Source organism: Melospiza georgiana, chromosome 6 (genome assembly GCF_028018845.1).
Source record: "Melospiza georgiana isolate bMelGeo1 chromosome 6, bMelGeo1.pri, whole genome shotgun sequence".
Lineage (NCBI taxonomy): Eukaryota > Metazoa > Chordata > Aves > Passeriformes > Passerellidae > Melospiza > Melospiza georgiana.
Window position 1 is genome coordinate 43,772,041 of NC_080435.1, and position 20,440 is coordinate 43,792,480.

The 20,440-nt window shown below is 38.8% G+C and overlaps 1 protein-coding gene across 2 annotated transcripts; it reads right to left on the reverse strand.

The window, feature by feature from the left end:
- Window positions 1-2,683: 2,683 nt before the first annotated feature.
- DIO2 (iodothyronine deiodinase 2) lies at window positions 2,684-19,513 on the reverse strand. Of its 2 annotated transcripts, none has more exons than XM_058026850.1 (2): window positions 18,801-19,513; window positions 2,684-7,908 (listed from the first exon to the last, which is right to left on the reverse strand). In XM_058026850.1, exons 1-2 carry the CDS (start codon window positions 19,020-19,022, stop codon window positions 7,291-7,293), a joined length of 840 nt encoding a protein of 279 aa, XP_057882833.1. In that variant the 5' UTR covers window positions 19,023-19,513; the 3' UTR covers window positions 2,684-7,290. The 2 variants fall into 2 exon arrangements, with proteins under 2 accessions (XP_057882833.1, XP_057882834.1); XM_058026851.1 differs by having other exon boundaries at window positions 7,336-7,908.
- Window positions 19,514-20,440: the final 927 nt, after the last annotated feature.

Consider the following 20,440-nt stretch of genomic DNA (forward strand, 5'->3'; position numbering starts at 1 on the left):
AGGCAGGAGAAATATCCTGAGAAAATAGCTCTTATGTTTACATGCACTTTCAGTCAGGCATCCAGCCTAGGTGTTATCAAATTAGCCTGTAGTAGAGATGTACTTCTGTTCTTCAGGTGCTTTGAGGAGCACAGGTGACAAAGTTGTGTTATTTTCCATTAGGTGTGTTCAGTCTTTACATGAACTGTAAGCAGACAGTTTTAGCACTGCTGTTCAGCCCACCTGTGAAGATCTGCAAGGGTCACTTAACAGACAATTTCTGCAGCTAGCAAAATCTGTTGCTCCTTCCATGGCAGGATCAGCTACAAGATTTCCTTTCTCACGAAGCAAGTGATTTTCATTGCCAAGTATAGTCTACCAATTTCTGATTTGGAAGGATTGGTCTAATTTCCTGTGAATCTCTGAGAAAACCTCAGAAAGATTTGTCTCAGAAGACATCTGCTTAGGTCTAATGTATGGGAGTCACTGTGCTGAGACCCCCACTCTGTGTGAGGCTGGAGCATTGTGAGTTTTCACAAAAGGTTGGCAGAATCAGGGAAATAAAAACTCTGGTAGCTAGGGCTGAGCTGAAAACCTGTATGTTCACTCCCAGTCTGCAGAAAGCTATTTTATGTTCTTATAATCTGTCCAGAAAGGCAGTTTTAGCTCTGCAGGCTGGCATAGGAAATTTGAGAACAAGCCTACATGAAGATGAGAATACAGAGATACACAGAACAAAATACTACACTCTGCCATATCTCACTTGACCTTCTGACAACAGACATCCTGGCATCAAACTTGAAATGAAGATCTCAGCTATTCTGTAGCTTTCAGTAAACTCCACAAAACCAAAGGCTGAACTGGGGGAAACATCACCAGTGATATCACAGGTTCAAGATATATGGGAAATCAGGTGCAGGAAGGATATGAGGAAAAAAGAACAGGGCTAAAGGACATCAAAACCTGATCAATGCCGAAAGAAGAGGGAATTTCTAAAATATAATTAAATCACAAAGTGAGTTTGTTAAAAAGTTGCTGCACATTTTAATATTTTTTTTCTTGTACCAGCTTTTAAGAAAGGTTCCCCTCCTGTTACCTGCACACCTAACCAATACCTAAGTCACAGTAGCTTTTCTATGGAAAACAAAAGTATACATATTGAAAATATGGGGAATACTGACTTAAAAAGAGCATTTTTCCTGCCTGCTACTTCTTTAATATTATATAACAGACACTTAGAGAAAACTAAAACTTTTTATACATTCATATGTTTCATATATATGACCTATATTGGATTCTCTTTCTCTAGTCAAGTCACATAACAAGTCTTAAAAATCCTTAGGCCTTAAGGATTTGAACAGGAAGCCCATTCAGAGTGTTTCCATTTCACATTACCCCTCTAGGACACATTTAAGCTCATTGATCCCCTAACAAGAACATTAGAAGTACACAGGCATATACAGTGAGTTGGCTTGTCTGTAACCAGTGTTTTTAACCAAGATTTGGGTCCTTTGTTTGAAGACTATATTTGGGGATGGTTTTTTATGTCTCAGAAATCCACTGTTAGAAAGTAAGATCTTGAGCAGTAGTCAATCATCTTGAGATACAGCTCCATATATAATCTGTTTTCTTTTCAGTTTGTTTCTACCATGGACATCACTATTTCAGGGGGGAAAAAACCAAATAAAACACTCTCACAAATATTTAGGAGTATCCAGAGTCTGATTTTTGTTAATAAGTTATTTATTGATGTTCCTATTTTCTAATAAAACTGTTATTTCATCACACCTGCCTTCATCTGATTTACACAGCTGTGAAATAAGAAGCACAACCTGAAGGGTATTTTTATTTCTTCCAGAGTACTGAGTAGCTCCTTATAGCAACAATTGATAGAATGGTCATAATCACTAACCACCAGACTACAGGAAAATTCTCTCAACTCAAAATTCTCCTTTCAGTATTTTTGGAGGTTATTTTTGTGATGTGAGCTAGATAATCTAGAGGGAGATATTTGTTTGTATCAAGGGCTATAAAGTATACTGTAATGAACATTTCTGTCTGGGGTACTAGGATATAACCTTTTTCATGGTCTTCCTTCTGCAGATTTGTTGTGTTCTTTCTCACCTATATTCAGAAGCAGTTTTTAGATGCAGAGTACTATAAAAGCTACTGTAACAAAAGATGACAAAGAAGAGGGAATTTATAAAATACAATTAAATCACAAAGTGAGTTTGTTAACAAGTTGCTGCACATTTTAATTTTTTTTTCTTGTAGCAGCTATTCAGATGTGTTTTTAATTTGGTTTTTTTTTTATCTTTTGCCTGTACATTGAAATGGGAGTGGCATTTATAGCTCATGCATTCATAATCAATTTGCCTAGGTTTCATGTGCTGTATACAGATTGGCAAGCTTTCTTCAAGCACTTTTTTTTAACACTGTAATTCTGTGCATACTCAACTACTGTCCTTGCAGTTCTCTGTTTCTGTCCCCTTTACCTTTCTTAAAAGCTGAGAGTAGTCAGTAAATTAGCTCCACCACTTATAAGGAACTTTGCTTGCATTGCTTAAGATCTAATCAGGGTGGCACCACCTTTTGTATTAAATATAGGTCTAAGTTTCCTTGGTCAAATGTCAAGATTCCACTGTGTATTAGCAGTCAGAATAAAACACAAAAGAGGTATATTTTCCATTATCATTTATTATAATACAAGAAAAACAAATCTAGAAAGCACATTTCACGGAGCACCATAATTGTAACAAAATTTTGCTGGCTCTCCTGCAGTGTATTTCTGACATTTAAACAATGACACACACATAGTACACACAGGCACCTACACCACGGCGATCTTATTGACAGACCCAAAGAGACTCCTCTTTCAAATACAGCCACACTGAGGTGCACAGGGCAAAGCCAGTGTGAGGGCATCTGAAAGCTAACTGAGTTAATCACTCTTTTGTTAGCCATCTTCATGAGCACACAAGCCGCCCCTGTCTCACCCCAATCCCTCTTCGCTGAAGACTCCAAGTTGGGCCCAGCTGATTACCGATTTCTCACAGACATGGTGTCGAGTTGTACAAAACTGGCCAATATTCCCTACCTGACTCCTCTTATTGCTTTGGTTATAGTACTGAATGAAAGTCTTAAAAACTCTTAAATCTATACTCCACATCACAGAAAAGCCACTTTTACACATGCAGAAACATAACTTCCCTCCGCACACACCTGGATGCATAGCACAAATACCTTTTTGAGAATTATTGTAGGTTTCCCCACCAAGATCACCTTCCTAAAAATCACTGCATTTTGTTTTTCAGAGTGTTCAGAAAGATGTTCAACAACATATTTCATATATATTTTCTTATTTTTAATAGACGGGGCATGTTTTCCTGCTGCCTTAAATTTATGTCATTGTCTACACAAGGAAAGAGTAAAATGCTGTAGTTCCTCATCTGCACAAAATGTTTTACATTCCTTTTATACAGTGTTAAATACAGATGCTAAGCACAGAACAATGTAGAATTATAGCCCAGAATTGCTTTACGTTACTCAAAATGAAAAATGCTGGAAGTTTCCCATACTAATGTTGAGACACAGTATTGGGGTCTCTATTATATACAGTAGCCTTCCAGAATGCTTTCAGAGCTGTTGCTCAACATGTATGTCACACTGGAGCACCTCAAGTAATATGGTATAGTGCCCTGACAGAGTGAGAATCAGACAGAAGCAAATCCAGTCTCACAGCAGACTAGACAAGGCTAGCAAAGTAGTAAAACCTCTACCTGGACCCAAAGCAACTGTTAAAATAATTTTGGGTATGTGACATAAGGACTCTTTTATTATCAATTGGGGATGACGTTTCATTTAAACCTTTTCAATACAATGTTTTAATTTTGTAAAAAAAAATAAAATAAAATAAGGCATTAGGGATCTGTCAGCCTCCTAGAAAATACCTTTCCATTTTTTTCCTTTATGCCCTTTTCACTTTGAAGAAAGCCCTGCTTTCTGACCAGAAGATTCTGGGGAAAGCCAAGATTTTGCAAAATGTATTTCTGCCTTGATAATCAGTGAGGCTGGAATATCTTTAAATTTTAGGCAGGACAGTCATACATGTTACCAATAAAAAATGAAGTTATTGTGTATTTTTGTTTGTGGAAAATCAATGCATTTTTCCCATTTGCAGAAGTCAATTTTATAATTCCTGTATACTATGTGATGAAGAGTCATCTATGAATTACAAAACAAAATAATGGAAAAAGGAGAGCATGGACTTGAAAAATAATTGTAACTTTAGATACGCAAATGGGTATTAACAAACTGAATTACTAATTTCGACTCTTTCCTCTGAATTAAAGGTATGTTTCAACAGCTGTGTTAAACATTTGGCTAGCATTTCCCATATAAACAGTTCAGACTTCAACAGTATAATGAGGAAAAGAAGAAAAGACTTACTAGTTTAAGTTTTACAATGGCTATGGAGTTGCTGTGCATTAGAAAAGTTTCAGCTGACTGAAGAATAGGATATAATAAGGAAAAGATGCTGTGCTGGGTATGTCAATACAGATTTTCACTTGGATTAATGTCTACATCTTTACTCACCTGAGTAAAAGGACAATGTAGCAAAACCAGAAGAGATTCAGAGACAAGGAAAGAGTATGAATCTGTATAAGAATATGAGTTATTGTTTGTCTTAAGCAAACAAAAAGTATGCAAATTTCTATGTAGATTATATAATGACCAATGTACAGAAGAAAAATTGGGATCGCTTATGTTTAGTGGTTTAGCATATAACAGCAAGAGATGAGAATGACATCAAAAAGCAGCCCATTTAAATATGAAAGAAAAAAATCTGTTTTCATTTGGTTTTCTTTGAACGTAAAAGGGATTTTTTTTAATTTTATCAATCTCCACCTCACAAAATATTTAAATCTTAATACCCAGAAACAGCCTCTCATGAGGGGTGATGAGACATCAACAGTCACTTCAGACAAGGAAAAAACAATATGGGCTGAACCTAATAAAAATTCTCTAAGTTAAAAATTATTGCACCTTCCCCTGAAGCATCTGATACAGTCAGAGGTAAGACACTGGATTAAATAAACCATGTAGTTTGGCTATGTTACTGTTTCTATGATAACAAGTTTTTAAAATTCAGTTATATATCCCAATTAGTCATGAGGATCTGTAACAGTCTTCTGCATTGAGCAATGATTTACAGTAACATTAATGAACAGTAGGACAGGATAATGATTATTAGTGGTCTTAGACATAATTTTTATGTGCACACACACATATATACACATACATAAAAATGTGTTATATACATGTGGCTGCATATATAAATGCACACACGGAGAGACACAGGCCTTCCGAGAAGTGGGGCTCACTAGATTTGACAACTATGCTTTACACCCTTCTCCAGTGCACATTACCAGCTATGTAAGTGCATGTGTATCTATGTCTAGCAGTGTGGAGGAAAATGTGAGAAGAATGGGAAGCATGAACATGAGTACGGGAGAAATTACCCATGTTACTGTCATTATTTCAGATCTGTGCTTGAAAACGCATTTCCGAATTCCTCCTACATTGGCTAAGTTGACCAACAGCCAAGCTAGAGGAAATACACAATGTTAATGGGCATTGTGAAAATTAACACACTTATGTATTTTCCATTCTTTCCTATATCAGCATCAACACATCATTTTCCTGATGCTGGGCAGGATGAGAAATTAAGAACTAATTTGATTTTTGCCACTTATTCTGTTAATCTGTTTCATGTTTCTGCCAAAGATGAGAGAAAACTTGGATAGTCCATCTCCATATGGGTTTTCATTTATCAGCTCTAATAGGTTAGCTCATAGTAAATCTGCCTCTTCATCAGGTTTGATTAAATAATTTTAGTTTTAGAAATACCTAAACTTAATGTGTACTCTAAGTTCACAGTATCTCTTTCGACAACACAATCATATGAATTCATATGAAAATTCTGCCATCTTCTACACTTACATTAATTCAAACTGTTTGTCCTCCCTGTTTCTCTTCTGGGAAGGTTTTCAAGAACATGAGCAAAACAGACTATCAGCTCATCCAATAGCAGAACTGCAGCCAATCAATTCTAAGGCTGCAAACAACTTAACTTTCAGATTAACATAGATATAAACAAGGTTCAGGTATCTAAGACAGTAAAAGGCAGCATGACTACATTTAACAGGGTAAATGACAGGATAGGTTTCCATTCCAATGAGGTAAAATTGTGCATAAGTTCTCCTGTCCCCAATCCCCAAAATATACCTGCAAGGTCACATTAAAAAAAAAAAAAAAAAAAAAAAAAAAAAAAAAAAAAAAAAAAAAAGAGAGACAGAGAAATAAGTTATTTTTTTAAAAGCTAAAAGTGAAATTACCTTAACCCTATTGCTAGACAGAAAGAGGTGTACATGGGTAAAGAAACAGAGATGAAAACCAAAGAACATTGATAAATGTGTGTTGTCAGCTCTCAGAACCAAAGGTTTGGTTGGCATCAGCTGAGTTTTGTCTCATGATGCATGCTCTAGATGATTCTCAATGTTGTGTTATAATTACTCCAGGTATTTCAGTTTTCAGATGGTAATGGGCTTATTTGATCACCTTTGTCTTTTTGGTCCAACTCCATAGATTTTAACACCTTTCTCAGCAGGCACAGGTCTGCACACTGGATACAAACATGTAAGGTAGAATTACATAGATAATATGCTGTGCAGAGGTGTCCACAGAGAGCACAAATGCCAGCAGACAAAGGTTCATCTTGCTCTGAGCAGCCAGTCTGCCTGTGCCAGTCTGCATGTGGCTCCTGCAGTCTTTGAACAATAAATGTTCTACCAAGATAGGAAAATCGCCGCACTGCGCTGCATTTGTATGCAAAGCAATTGCAAAACCCCTGCTCCTCTCCGGCTCCTTGCATTGGCCACAGGGGGTAAAGAAGCGTTTCTGATGAAATGTACAGCATTGCCTTTCCATGGAATGCCTTCCAAGCAGAAATGCTTTCTGTGCCTCACCCCAGGACTGGGGCTTCTGGGAAACAGGTCTTACCTAACCACCCTACCTGCTTGCCAGCAGCACCTTTTTGGAGAAGCCTGTTCACCTCTTCTGTCCCATAGCAAGAGCAGGAGTGCAATTTTTTTTCACTTGACAATGTTTCTGTGGAGCTAGATTTTTGTTTTATTTTCTTTTCCTAGTTAACATTGACTTGACATTGCTATCAAATGTGTTCTCCTGCAATCATCTGAAAGATTTCATTCAAACTAGCACGTTTTCTTTTTTTTTCCCTTTTGCATCACCTTAAAGGGACACACCAGTTGACCTAATTCCTGTGGAGAATGGATTTCATCTTTTGCTGGAGTTTTGCTCCAGCCAAAGCCGGACCTCTTGAAGGTTGTAGAAAAAGGGGCCTTTGCCCCCCAGGTAGGCAATTTTTTGTCTCTGCACAATGCATACTCGCTCAAATGAAACCCCGTAGGCCACATTGGCGTTGTTGTCCATGCAATCAGCCACCACTTGGCACTGAGGTGGCAAGGAAAAGTGCTCTAGGAGCTGGTGAGCAGCTGCACATCTCTCTTCCTGGCTTTTGTGTTTCTTAACTTCGAATGAAGAGGGAGAGATTCCAGGCGCAGCCCAGCCATCTGATGGGTGAGCTTCATCGATGTAGACCAACAGAAAGTCAGCCACACCAGAGAACTCCTCCACCAGCTTGCTGAAGGCTGACAGCTGGCTTGTGAACGGGGGTCAGGTAGCTGAGCCAAAGTTGACCACCAGTGGCCGCTCTGAGTTGGCAAAGTCCAGAAGGTGGCATTTGGTTCCACACTTGCCACCAACATTCTTCCAGCTGCCACTGCTGTTGTCACCGCCCTTGGCTATGTGGATTACACTGGAGTTTGGGGCTTCTCCTCCCAGTTTGACCTGATGGCAGAACAAATTAAAACATGGCAAGTTAGTGAGACTTGCTTGTGCAGTATCCATATGACTACTCTCTTCAAACGGTCCCGTGTTCAGAGTACACCTAATGAGTCACAAGGGGGCAGAGAAAATCATCAAAAGCAGCAGCTCCACAACAGTCATCTTGTCCACCTGCACTCACAGTTCATGAAAATGTGGCATTTCTGACAAATATGTTACTTCATTTATGTTAGAAAATTTAATAAGAGGTCTGTCCTGTCCACTACATACTTGGTTCTGTCCACCCTTACGTATTTGGAGACTTTTATTTGCTTTCAGACAGACTACCTCAAATTTCTTCTAACTTTCCTCTGTGACACCTAGGATCTTTTCCATTGTCATTCTCCATGAGTTCTCTCCTCTTGGTTCACATCATCCTTGAAGTTCACTATTCAAAACTTCAACAGTGTTTTCACTAATTTTCAGTATAATCAGACAACTACTTTGTATAATGAAGTAGCTCACAGACTACACCTGTTTATATATTTTAGATGTTTGCCTTTTATGAGACACCATGATTGTTATGAAAAAAGAGTAGCCTGTTGATTCGAGATTAGCTAGTAAGGTGTTATAAAGCCTAGGTCCCTTTTCAGCCCACAGCCTGCAGTTCAAGCCATTTTTACAATTCTCAAAACTCATTCTGTGTTATACTCCTGATTTTCAGAACACAAACAGTGCCTCTCAATTTTGAGAGATTTGCAGCTTAGTGTATTCTCTTTCATCCTGCAGTCCAAGAATGAAAATACTCCAGAGTACCAAACACAAGAGATCTCTGCAAATGCCCACTTAATATATACGCTGCTTTGACAGTCAATCATCTGAGATTGTGCTCGGTAAAATTTCTTCTAACCCCTTTGCAGTAATTTCATCAGTGATTGACTGACACATTTCCTTCTACTGCAATGTTTCTGTACAAGATGACTGGGGGGAAAACAGCAGGAAAAAGGGAAAGTTTATATCATGGCTGAAGTAGGATGAGGTGAAAATTAACTGTTCTCAGCTCCAACTTCAGATCTACCTCAGACCCAATAGGCAGCGGTAGAAAGGTAATTTTGCCTGACCATTTCTGTTTGCATGTCTATAGAACAAAAGACAGAATAAAAGCAACTCACAGGAGGGAATCACAGAATAAGGTGGAGCCTGCAGAGGTCTCCAAGATCCTTAGCTGATAACTACTATACAACCACGAAACATTATTGCATAATGCAGTTAATTTCTAATGAGCTCTGCCTCAGAAATTCCTATGTCTCTGTCTTTAACACCAGCCTCTAGTACAGCAATGCAATGATCCTTTTGTATTTTCCTCTTTCTTTCTCTGCCCACTGACTATCTGATTAAGTTCAGAATTGCTTCTTTGAAGGAAACACACAGGGCCAAAGTCTTTAACATTTTATGTATTTATTTCTGAAGCTACACTGCAATTAAAGGCTACGGATGAGAACTGTGTAAAGACTGAATAAATAACTGATTTTTGGTGCACTTCTATTTTAGATTGCATTATAGGGTATCAGATGCAGTATAGGAGTCAGATGCAGTAAGAAGCTGAGTAAACAGCTGAATACTGAACTCATGCAGTTGCTGCTGAACACAGATCCAAAGGCAAGTAGATTGCTGATACTGGATCCTCCATTTCTCCCTCAGAAACCTGACTATCTTGAACAAAACTGCAGTTAGTCATGGCTCTGCACTGTTTCATCAGAATAACAACAGAAGCAAGAGTCTAATAGAAGAAAAGTTTGTAAGGCACAGTCATTAATGCTCCCAGACTTTACAGCTATATGAAAATGTCTCAGAGCATGTTGGCACATGATTAGGAGCATTATTTTCACTCTTTTTGATAGGGCAAATTGAAACACAACCATGCCACCATTCTCACTCAGAGATCAGAAAGGAAGAGAACCACAGAAGAAAAGATGGCCTGAGACCCAAAAATCTCACCAGGCCAAGTATGTGGTGATCATGCCACTGGAAGCAGAGGATATGCAGCTGTAGCACAGTCAAGAGAAACAAGGATGCTCTGGAAAAGCAAAGCTATTTTGGCCCCATCCCTGTAAACCTCCATCTGCAGTATTACTCTCTACTAGAGCGCTGGTAATAGTTTAAAAAAAGCTTTGTGCTTGCCTTTGAAAAGAGCTTGAAACAGCTGAGTTTAGGACCTGATGTATGAGTGTACTATCCACTGAACTCAAAGAAAGAAAATAACTATATCCTGAGAAGAAATGATCTGTCTGGAGATGCAGGCTCAGATACTCAGGCTCTTGCATCTAAGAAGTAGCATTAAGCATCTTACAGCATTTAAGGCTACCTGCACCTTAGCACATAGTCTTCTGTTCAACTGTTGATAATTTCTCTCTGCCATTCTGTGACGTAGATAGATAAAGCTAGATAAAGCAGGAGTAAGGTAAAAGGCTGCACTTGAACAAAGAAATACACAGGTCAATATCATGTGGCACCCATATAATCACTCTGAGAGCCGCATTCAATCCAGAGGCCAACTAAACAATTCAGCAATTTGTGATAAATTGGTGACTACCAAAAGAAGGGACATCTCAAGAAACACAACACAGGCATATCTACACAAACACTGGATCCCTCTTCACCTAGAAAGCTTAACTGTTCCTTAACTACCATACACACTTTTTCAGAGATAGCTTGCTGAAAATGTACCTTTTTGGCAAAGCCTGACGTGTAAGTATTTGGGCTTCACCCAACCCCCTGTATGAATAGTGGGCCTTAGTATTTAAGAGTGTTTTCTCATCCAGTCAAAGAAAAGCAGTAAGGACATGTAATTTTTTTCACAAATCACAATTAAACAACACACAATTTCTTGTATTTGCTCTCACTCTTCAGAGGAGAAGAAAAATAATGGTAAAAAGAAGCACCTATAATTCAGGAAGGATCAGAGCTGCTGAGGACCAAAGAAACATCTGAACAGTTGTTTCTACTTACTCCTTAGGTTTTACTTTAACAAAATATCATGACTGAAAATATCTAGCCACCACTCTTTAACTGGGAAATCACAGTTTGCTTCTTGATCATTTTAAGCAGAAAGAGAGGCTATATATCATAAGCTCCTCATTACCAATTCCTCACTCAGGTCTACCAAACCCTTAAATTTCCTAGGCCAGTTTACAAACCCTGAAGAAATAGACTAATAAAACAACTTCCAACAGACACCAACATGGGAATGCCCTTCAAGCCCTATTTAACATAGATACCAAAGATGGCAATATATTTTCTGTTCTTCAACAATGCAAGTTTGCATTCTGCCTCTCATACTCCTTATGGACTATAAAAATAGATGGAGTTAGGAAACAAAGTAGAAAGAAGCCTTTATCCATCTATACATCACCTTACAGCAGTTTCTCTTCATTTCCCACAGCCATGAAGGAAGTCTCATGGCCGCAGGTTAACTATAATTTTAATTTTTGTTTCTAGGAGTGCTTGTGTTGGGTTTTTCCCCTTAATGAGACATCCTTGCCAAGCAGGCATTCATGAGGCATTTTCTGCTCTTGTAGAGAAGTAATTAGGTCGGTGCCTTGTTCCATGCCAGTGTCAGGCACTCCAAAAAGCAGCCCTGCCCAGTCGTTAATGCTTAAACATAAGCAGCAGCGGCAGATCCACTAATTGGTCTTGATGAAGCACTGACGTTCCCAAGGGACTGTTTATTTCACCAGACCCTGAACCGATTGACACAGGATGACAATATCATCCTTGCTGATCATCTGCATTGTAGGCCTTGGCCATCTTCTTTGTTGTTATTTATTGAAAGAAAAAATAGCTCTTGGAAAAGAAAATCAACGCAATGAGAAAACAAACAAAAACACTCATGTATTCAGCCAAACTGCTTTTGAAATCCTACACAAAGGCAGGCAAAATATAAATTCTGAGAAACAAACCAGCAGAATTCCCCTCACACGCAATCCAGCATTTCCATAATCACGTACTTTTGTGCATGAATATTTGGCCATTTGGTGCCAGCCTTCTGAATGAGGCAGGAACCGAGCAGCACGCAGCATCCCCTCCCACACAGCCTGCTTGGGACACGCAAGGTAGGCCAACCAAATCTTCTCAAACCAGCCCTGCCATCAGCAGGGGCAGGCAGCTACACCAAAGCAGTGACTCGCATCATTTGTGAGAATTTTGTGTTTGCCTGACAGCCTGTTCTCAGTCTGCATGCAAAGTGAAAAGGAAACAAGATTGCTGATGTTTTAGCACACAGCCTGCAAAATGAAGGAGACTTAGGAGCAGGAGAGAAAGCCCTATTCATAAACTGCAGGCTAGAAATAGCACATACTGCTAAATTTGTAGTACATTTTCCATAAGAACTAGGTAAAGCCCCACAGACAAAACATTGTCTCCTCATTTGCCTTTTTTTTTACCTGTTTTGCTTTTATCAACTTCAGCATAACCATCCTGGGATCCTGTGCACCAGAATACAGCTTAAATTCCCTGCATCAGGAATTTTCATACAGTTTGGCAGACTCATCAGGTTGTGTCAACCCCCTAAAAAAAATAGGTGCTGCCAGACAGTTAACAGTTTATGATATTAGTCATTTGAATATGGACATGCTGTGTTTGGGACTAGAGTACAATGATTGGTAATGAACTGAATCTCTGCAGCCTTTAGCTTTTTTTTTTTTAATTCTCTTTTTTGATTTGATCCCATTCAGCTAGGTATAGCTTCATCCAAATCATAATTTCACTTTGGCTGGCAAACTCTACAAACTATTAGTTTTGTTTTCCTTATTTCATGACCCAGAGTTGTGCAGTTGACAAAATCACAGAAGACCCTTGTCTGGAGTAGAGTAGCGGTGCAGAAGTTTGACATTTGTCTTGGGAAGGTGGCAACTTGAATTACTCGAATTGGAGAGCAGAGACCAGAAATGGCTCAGGCTTTCCCAGAGTCTTTCATTTAGGATCAGGTATGTGGAGCTGACGAAGAGAAGTGGGAGGCAAACAAACCAGGCATAGTACAGATAAAAATAACTAGTCAAATGCTGCTCTCTCCATTTAAAAGCCACCAGTCCCACAAATGAGTATGCATGGCACAAGGAAAGCATAAAGAAGCCTTTTGCCTTGTGCTCTCACAGTTAATTTTAGTTGCTGCGATTGAGGAGCCAAGAGCAAGCTTCTTAAGGGCTTTGTGTTTCCCTCAAGATGAGAGCATGGCCAACTACACCGTGGCCACAAGGATCTGACTTCATGTGACAGAGGCCTTCACCAGATTTTGTTACTCAGCATGTGAAGGGAATTTGATATTAATTTGGATGATAGATTTTACTTTTTTTTTGTTTACTCAGCTTTATGAGTATGAATACACAGTGGTGGTTTTGACAGAGAGGTAGAGCCAGCACTCAAGAACCATGTATGATCCTCTTCTTGAATAGTGCCCACTAGCTATTTTTTTGTGTCTATCACAGCAAAAAGGGGTTTTCACAGAGCTTTGACAACAAGGCTAGCACTCCTTACAGTCATTTTTTCACACATAAGGGTGAAAATGGAACAGTGCAAAGAGATGTGGAAGAACTGAATTTAGATCTGAAAATGAAATGGGATAAGAGCCCATGTGGGATAAAAGTCCTCATATTCCTTTTCTTACTCTTTGTCTGTTTTGAATGTTTGAACTCTTAAGTTCCATGGGACCAACTGTCTGCTCCTCTTGTTGGGACACTGCCTAGTACAATGGGCCCCTGGCCTAAGTTGGTCCTCACACACAACTACAACAAACATGATTATATATTAGTAATAATGAGAAACTTTTAATAATAATTACAATTTCAAGACCAAATCCTGTTGAATTTACATTCCCAACTTTGCAGGAGAAATTTTAATTGTGGTTTGGTTCAGTTTTGTTTTTCTCACTTCTTTCAAGATTGTTTTCATTTGCAAATGTCAATGAAAACAATTCTGCTAAAGTTGAACTTTGTAAAACCAATAAAATATTTTAATACACAATGTCTAGTTCTAAACCCTGAAATTATACAACAGACTTTTTTTCAGGGATTCCCTTTATCACTGTCAAATGCAGGGAGAGAGACCCTTCCCTTGCCAGACAAAATAAATACAAGTAGTAAGTACGAACTTTGTGTCTTTGTTTCAAGCTTTAAAATATTTCCCCAAAAAGCAAAGAGTTACTGGACAGCTGAAGAGCAGGTAGAGGATCATGCTTTTATATTACTTTCATATATATTTTTGTGATGATGCTGATGGCTCAGCATGCATTTAACACACAAGGTTTGGGACTGTTTTGCTTTGCATTCTGATTTATTTTAGATCATCTACCTACCAGGCAGGAAAAAGCAGCCAAAGGTAATTTAACTGCCTGTGTGAAAACCCAGGAAAATCTCACTGGGTGTTTACTGAACCACTCTACTTGCTGCTACATCCAGAGCTGGGTCCACGCCATGAGCCTGGGATCCTGTGCCAGCCGTTCCCTGCGCTGGGACTGTCATGCCAGAGCTTGCTGCTGGCCCATTCTAGAGACAGTAAAAGCTGTACAAGTTCACACACACCCACCACCACCCATCACTGAGATACCAGCATCCCTCTGAGGCCCATGACGCACAGTACACACATCGCTGTGCGTGTGCATGTGCACGTTGCCCCCATAGGCGCACCACAGCATTCCTGAATACTGGGCTGCTGCAGGGAAAGGCCATTAAGGTCTTCCCTACAGCACCCTACAGAAGAGGGATGATTTCCTCAAGGATAGCATTAAAGCCTTCTACTGGAGACCATGAATGATAGCTCTGCCTTGCTGAAACACAGAGCTCATATCTGGCACTGGAAAAGCTTCCAGCAGAAGGGCTCACCACTGAGCAGGGCATCTCTAAAGGGCACGACCACTTCTTAAGCTATTTTAAAAGCATTTTAAGATAACTTCTCACCTTTAAGATAATTTCTCACCTTTGGTATCTTAGAAAACAGATTCATCCCACTACTAAATAAGGCACAGAACTTAGCAGGTAAAAAAGGCTTTTAATTTTTTTTTTCAAAACTTCTCCAGCTTTTTCTTTGGATTTTTGCAGATGTGTGATTATACATTCAGTATACATGCTTTAAGCTGGAACAAATAGCTCCCTGGCATTTGTAGAAATGGCCTATGTAAATAATGGTTACACTAACACCCTCCCAAAAGGTCTTGGTTTTTCTCTCTGATCAATAGCCCTGGCTGCCTTCATATCTGTATGTATGTGTACATACACACATATATATGTGTATTCACATAGGGAGACATGAGAGGGACTGACTCCTGGAAATTTATACTTACATATGTGTACTTTTGCCTCTTTATACATATATGTATGTACATATATAGAGACAAAGAGGTGTATATATAGATCTTTATACAGGCAAACATATGAAATTGTAAATACCTACACACACACATATATAGAAAAATAATATTGAAAACATTTGCACCCTTTCAATTACAGAAAGTTAATCTAACTTGACTACGACCTCTGTTTATCTCTGTTATGATGATTAGTTTGGTCCTAAAGACTCCCTTGTAATGTAAGACACACTTGCCTCTTGGAAAATAATAGGAGGATGGTCTATAAATCACAAAGCTGGCGCAGTGCAGACAATATCAACCTGAGTCTGACAGATATTGAACTCAGAGCTAAGGAAGTAAAAAGAAATATATTATTCATTAGTAACATTTACATTAAAAATCAAAAGAAACAAAAAAACAATTATTTTGATTCCAGTAAGACTTTAAAATGTGGAGAAAACCAGTCATATAGAATGTTCCAATAGAAAAGAACACTGAATATACTCTACATACAGTAAACAAACTTTGCATTGTTTTCCCACTGATGATGTTAAAATCTTCAACTGTTGCTAGGTAATCTTGCCTATGAAATAATTGCCCTCACGAAAAAATCTTGTGAGTAATACTTAATAACAACAAAAAGCCAAAAAAGTTGACATTTGGATGAGATATTAATAAGGTTTTCTAGACAATAAGAAAATAAATCAGAATACCTTCCTTGAAATATACCCTAACCATTAAAAGATCATATCTTCTACACAATAGCCTTGAAAAAAAAAAGAATTCTGGGACAACACATGCTTTTGAGGGAAAGGTACTTTCTTGTAGTAAGTTTACCTTAATTCAGAATCTAGTGTCTACCTATAGTGTTTTTCTGGAATAGCTTCCCATAATTTTGCTTTGAATAGAAATTCTACCACAAGTAAAAGTAATTTTGTGAAAAATATAATGAAATGAGCTCAGGAAGAATTCTGTGTAAGTGACACAAAACACAGTAAAACCAAGTACAGTTTCTTCTTTGATCCAGTCTCCTGCTAACTGGCAGTCTGGCTCTGGTTATCTCAGACATCTGCAATTCTGTTATTCTACATGAAAAATGGTGATTTTCTCATAACTACTGCTCAGTGGAATGAGTTTAAGTACTTTCTAAAGTAATTTACTAATACCTGGCTTCAGCTGGTAAATTGGAGTAGCAAGCAATCATGGATATGTTATCAGCTATGTTTTGCCATGCTGTATAGTACCCTGATTCCACAACATTTTAATTTCTCACTTACTGTCTCAGAGTAAGATATCACAACAGGGTAATTCTATTCAGGATTTAGAAAAGGGTGATTTACGAAAAAATTCGCCTTGTAGGACATTCTTTGATATATTTCACTATTTCTCCTGTTTTTAAAATATGTTACAAAGGAGAATATGTTTCAATCTTTTTCAAATCTACTAGTACAACTTTGAGATGAGACTTTTTTTCCTATTTCTTCCTTACAGAAGCAGCAAAAGATTGTCATCTATCGTAGAGGTGATGACTCTTCTTCCAATATTGCTCCTCAGTTTACTTTGTCCCCTTTACAATTTGATTTCTACACTTAACTATCTTTCTGTGACAATCAAGAGTTTCCAATGATATTCTGTCCTTATGAATTTTATGAAGCAAAATAGTCTTTCCATGAATTGTTGGTCAATTCATTTTGTCTTAAGGATAGCTGCCATGAATGGACTTTTTCCTCTTTTTGGAACAAGGTGATAAAATTTGTTTGTGTTTATTTGCATTTTTCTGCTGAGTTCATTGAGGCACAGGGTTTATTCTTGGAACCTTATTGCCTGATCGACCTGAACAACCCAGGTGATTTAATGCTGATAAGGGAGAGAATAAAGTTACCAAAGTTCAAGGTATGAGTTTCACTGCCAGCACCAAAAATAGCAGAGTCACCATACCTGTCACTCCCATGTTTAACATCATGATACTGAAAGAAAGGCAAAGCATGACTTTGGATACTACAGAAAGGCATGCAATATCTTGATTTTAAATAATTGTGTGCAATTTAAGCAAAAAGAGATTGAAAATATATCATGGATATGAAGTTTCCTACAGCTTCACAACTTCTCCAGACCCCAGGCCACATATAGGTTGCAAGTATGGGAACTCAAAACGACTGTTGAAGAGTTGTGCTACCAGCTTCCACTGGAGCCTTGACCAAGCCATGTGCTAACTGTCCTGCTTTGCCTTGCCTGTAAATGGGAACAATTGTGTTCAGTGACCCATTTAACAAGGCCACTGTAAAATGTACTTACTTAATGTCTATGAAGAGAATAAAAACAAAGACTAGAAGGGCTAGGAGAATAGTGGGCTTCGTTCAGCATTATTTTATTTGGGTAGCCAGCTGGATGATTCCTGGGTTGCTGTAAGAGGTTGACCCATTTGGCAAAAGCTAAAGTTATTTCTATTTGTCTTACACTGAAAATTAATGTCCCCATGGCTTGAGTTTCAGGCTAAGCAGATGGTATTCCATATCACAAAGCCAGCAAACACCAGCATCACCAGCTCTTCACATTTTTAGATAAGAGCAAACATAAAGGCTATTGTAGAGGTGTGAAAGCAAATTGGGGGGAAGGCAATACAAAAAGAAATATTTCAGAAGAGTATTTGGACAGGACCCCTGTGACATCACATGGAGTATGTTAAATTAGATGGTCTAAATAAGACAACAAATTAACAGACTAAGCACTGTTTTGAAAGCCACAGAGCTCTGAATCCAGTTCTACTTACTAACTGGGTGGTCTGTGCAAGAAATTTCATGGTTTTGGGTTCACCTTTTCAATCTATAAAAGGGAATTCCAGCTACCTCATGAGACCTGGGCAGTACCACTGGGTAATATTTGTAAGAAATCTTAAAAGGAAAAGAAAAGTACATGTTGCATAACTGTTACTAGCTTTATTAACTTAAATCACCAGGCAGCTGTCCGACAGCTAGTCAAGTTCATTTTTAATCTCTGACATGTCCCTCTGTCACTGCTTTCCTGAAGGAAAAAGGTGCAGTTTTACTTGGATACCTTCTTCAATACGAAAGTTTAACATATGAGTAATAGAAAATGCCAGTGTGATGACAATGGTTCATGTCTATCTTTTACTCTAGGTTAAACAACTCTAGTTACACACAGTTAACATCCATGTAGAACTCTATCTGAAGATGCAGTCTTTTTATAATATCTGAGGCTCTCACATGGCAATAATAAACTACAGCTGTGAAAACACCTAGAGTATTTTACAATTACTCTTAAACGAAGACGTTGAAATACTTTACCAACATGAAGATTATTATTCATGCTCTTGGGGAAACTGAGGCACACCTAAACCCAGAGACATGGCCAAGGCTGCACAGAGAGCTAGCACAGGGATTCAGCAGCTATAGAATTTCACGAATCCTTAACCCCGACTTACAAGCGCCGCTCCTTTCAGCTCATCCCTCTCCATCAGACCTCACACGAGCTAGGTGACAGCTCGCACCCGCACCATTCCCTTCCCTTCCCCGCTGCCCAGCGGGACGCTGGCCCCAGCCGAGCCCGGGCTCCTCACCTGCTTGTAGGCGTCCAGGAGGAAGCTGTTCCAGACGCAGCGCAGCCCCTCCGAGGTCAGCATCCTCCGCCACTCACCGCGCCCGGACTTGGAGCGGCTCAGGAACAGCACCATGTGCTTCAGGAGGATCACAGAGTCATAGAGCGCGAGAAAGAGGCAATTGGAGAAAAACACCGGCAAGATCTGAAGCGTGATCAACAAATCCACACTTAGCAGACCCATCTTCCTCGCTGCTTCTCCTCAGCCGGGTACCTTCAGCTGGCTTTATTGCTCTGTACCCTCATTTAAAAGAGTAAAGCAAAAGGCATTTCAAAAGCCTCATTACCCCTTTCACAGCTGCTCTATTTAAAATAAGCAGAGATAGTTAAGTATGAGCAGGCTGGTTAAAACCATAACTGCACGGTATTCATTCAACTGCAAGCTGCTTATTTTTCAGAAATTTAGATGTTAACAAAAATTCTTCTCTTAACCAGGAGACCTGATTTTGCTGAAGAGAGAGGCAGCTGTTTTTCCAGTTCCCTGCAGTTACAAAATTTAAGCTGAGACTGTTAATTGTTAACTTTCCTGCACTATCCCATTGTTCCTCGGATATTTAAGCACTGAACAGACCTCTCATTTCTGTGTCAGTAAAGCTAGCTACTAGGTGCAACAATGCTTAAAAAAAAAGGGTTTATGTACATAAACTTTCTGTTCCTTCCTCCCTGCTTCCCTCCCTCTCTTTCCCTCTCAGCCTCCCCCGTCCCCCCCTCCTACTCGGCGTCTCTGTATTCCTGCCTTCCTCCTCTCCTCTCCTCTCGCACTCTCTCTTTGCTATCTGCCTATGGTGCAAAGTGCTCTCCCCTCTGGAGTCCTAGCTTGCTTCCCTGAAGCCTTTTATACATTCCCTAGCTAATTGCTGCAATAGAGAAATGAAACCCTAATCTTAGTAAAGATCTTGACGTCAATGTAAAAGAGGGCTTTACTTTGGCCAGGGCTGCAGTGAATAGAAAAAATGAAATTCTCAAAACTTTTTTTTTTTTTTTCCCCTTAAGAGAGAGGAGAAAAAAATAGAGACAGAGAGCAAGGGTGGAACTTTGCTTTACTTTGAAAAGGAGAAAGAAAAAATCCAATATGTTTCTGAATGTTCTTACAACATACTTCCAAATTTTGGAAGAAGTATTTTCATGTCACATGGAAGGTAACACAGCAACAGAGACTTCTGTTATCAATAGGCTTTTTTCTCATGATTGGTTTATTTTCTTTGTCCTTTTTGCTTTTGTGAGTTGATGCATCCCAAGACAGAGCACATTTCTGTAACATTTTTCTCCCACCTGCCTGAAGTACCAGTATAATTATTTTTTGTTGTTTTCTTGGTAACATAAGTGAACACCTATAACTGACTTCATCTACTGATGTGTAAGAGAAGGAGATAAGAGAGAAAATAATTTTTTTATGGATTTGGGTTTTTGAAGCGAAAGTTCCCTACCTAAAAAAAAATATATGCTTTAGCCTTAAATGATGTTAAATCAACTGAGCTTCAAGGACTTTAATATTCCTATTTAATATTAGGGTAACTAGCTTTTGGTCAAAAGCTTGTAAAGAAAAAAATAGAACTTTCCTCTGGCAGAGCCATTGGGATTTTAACAACTGCAAGGATCCCC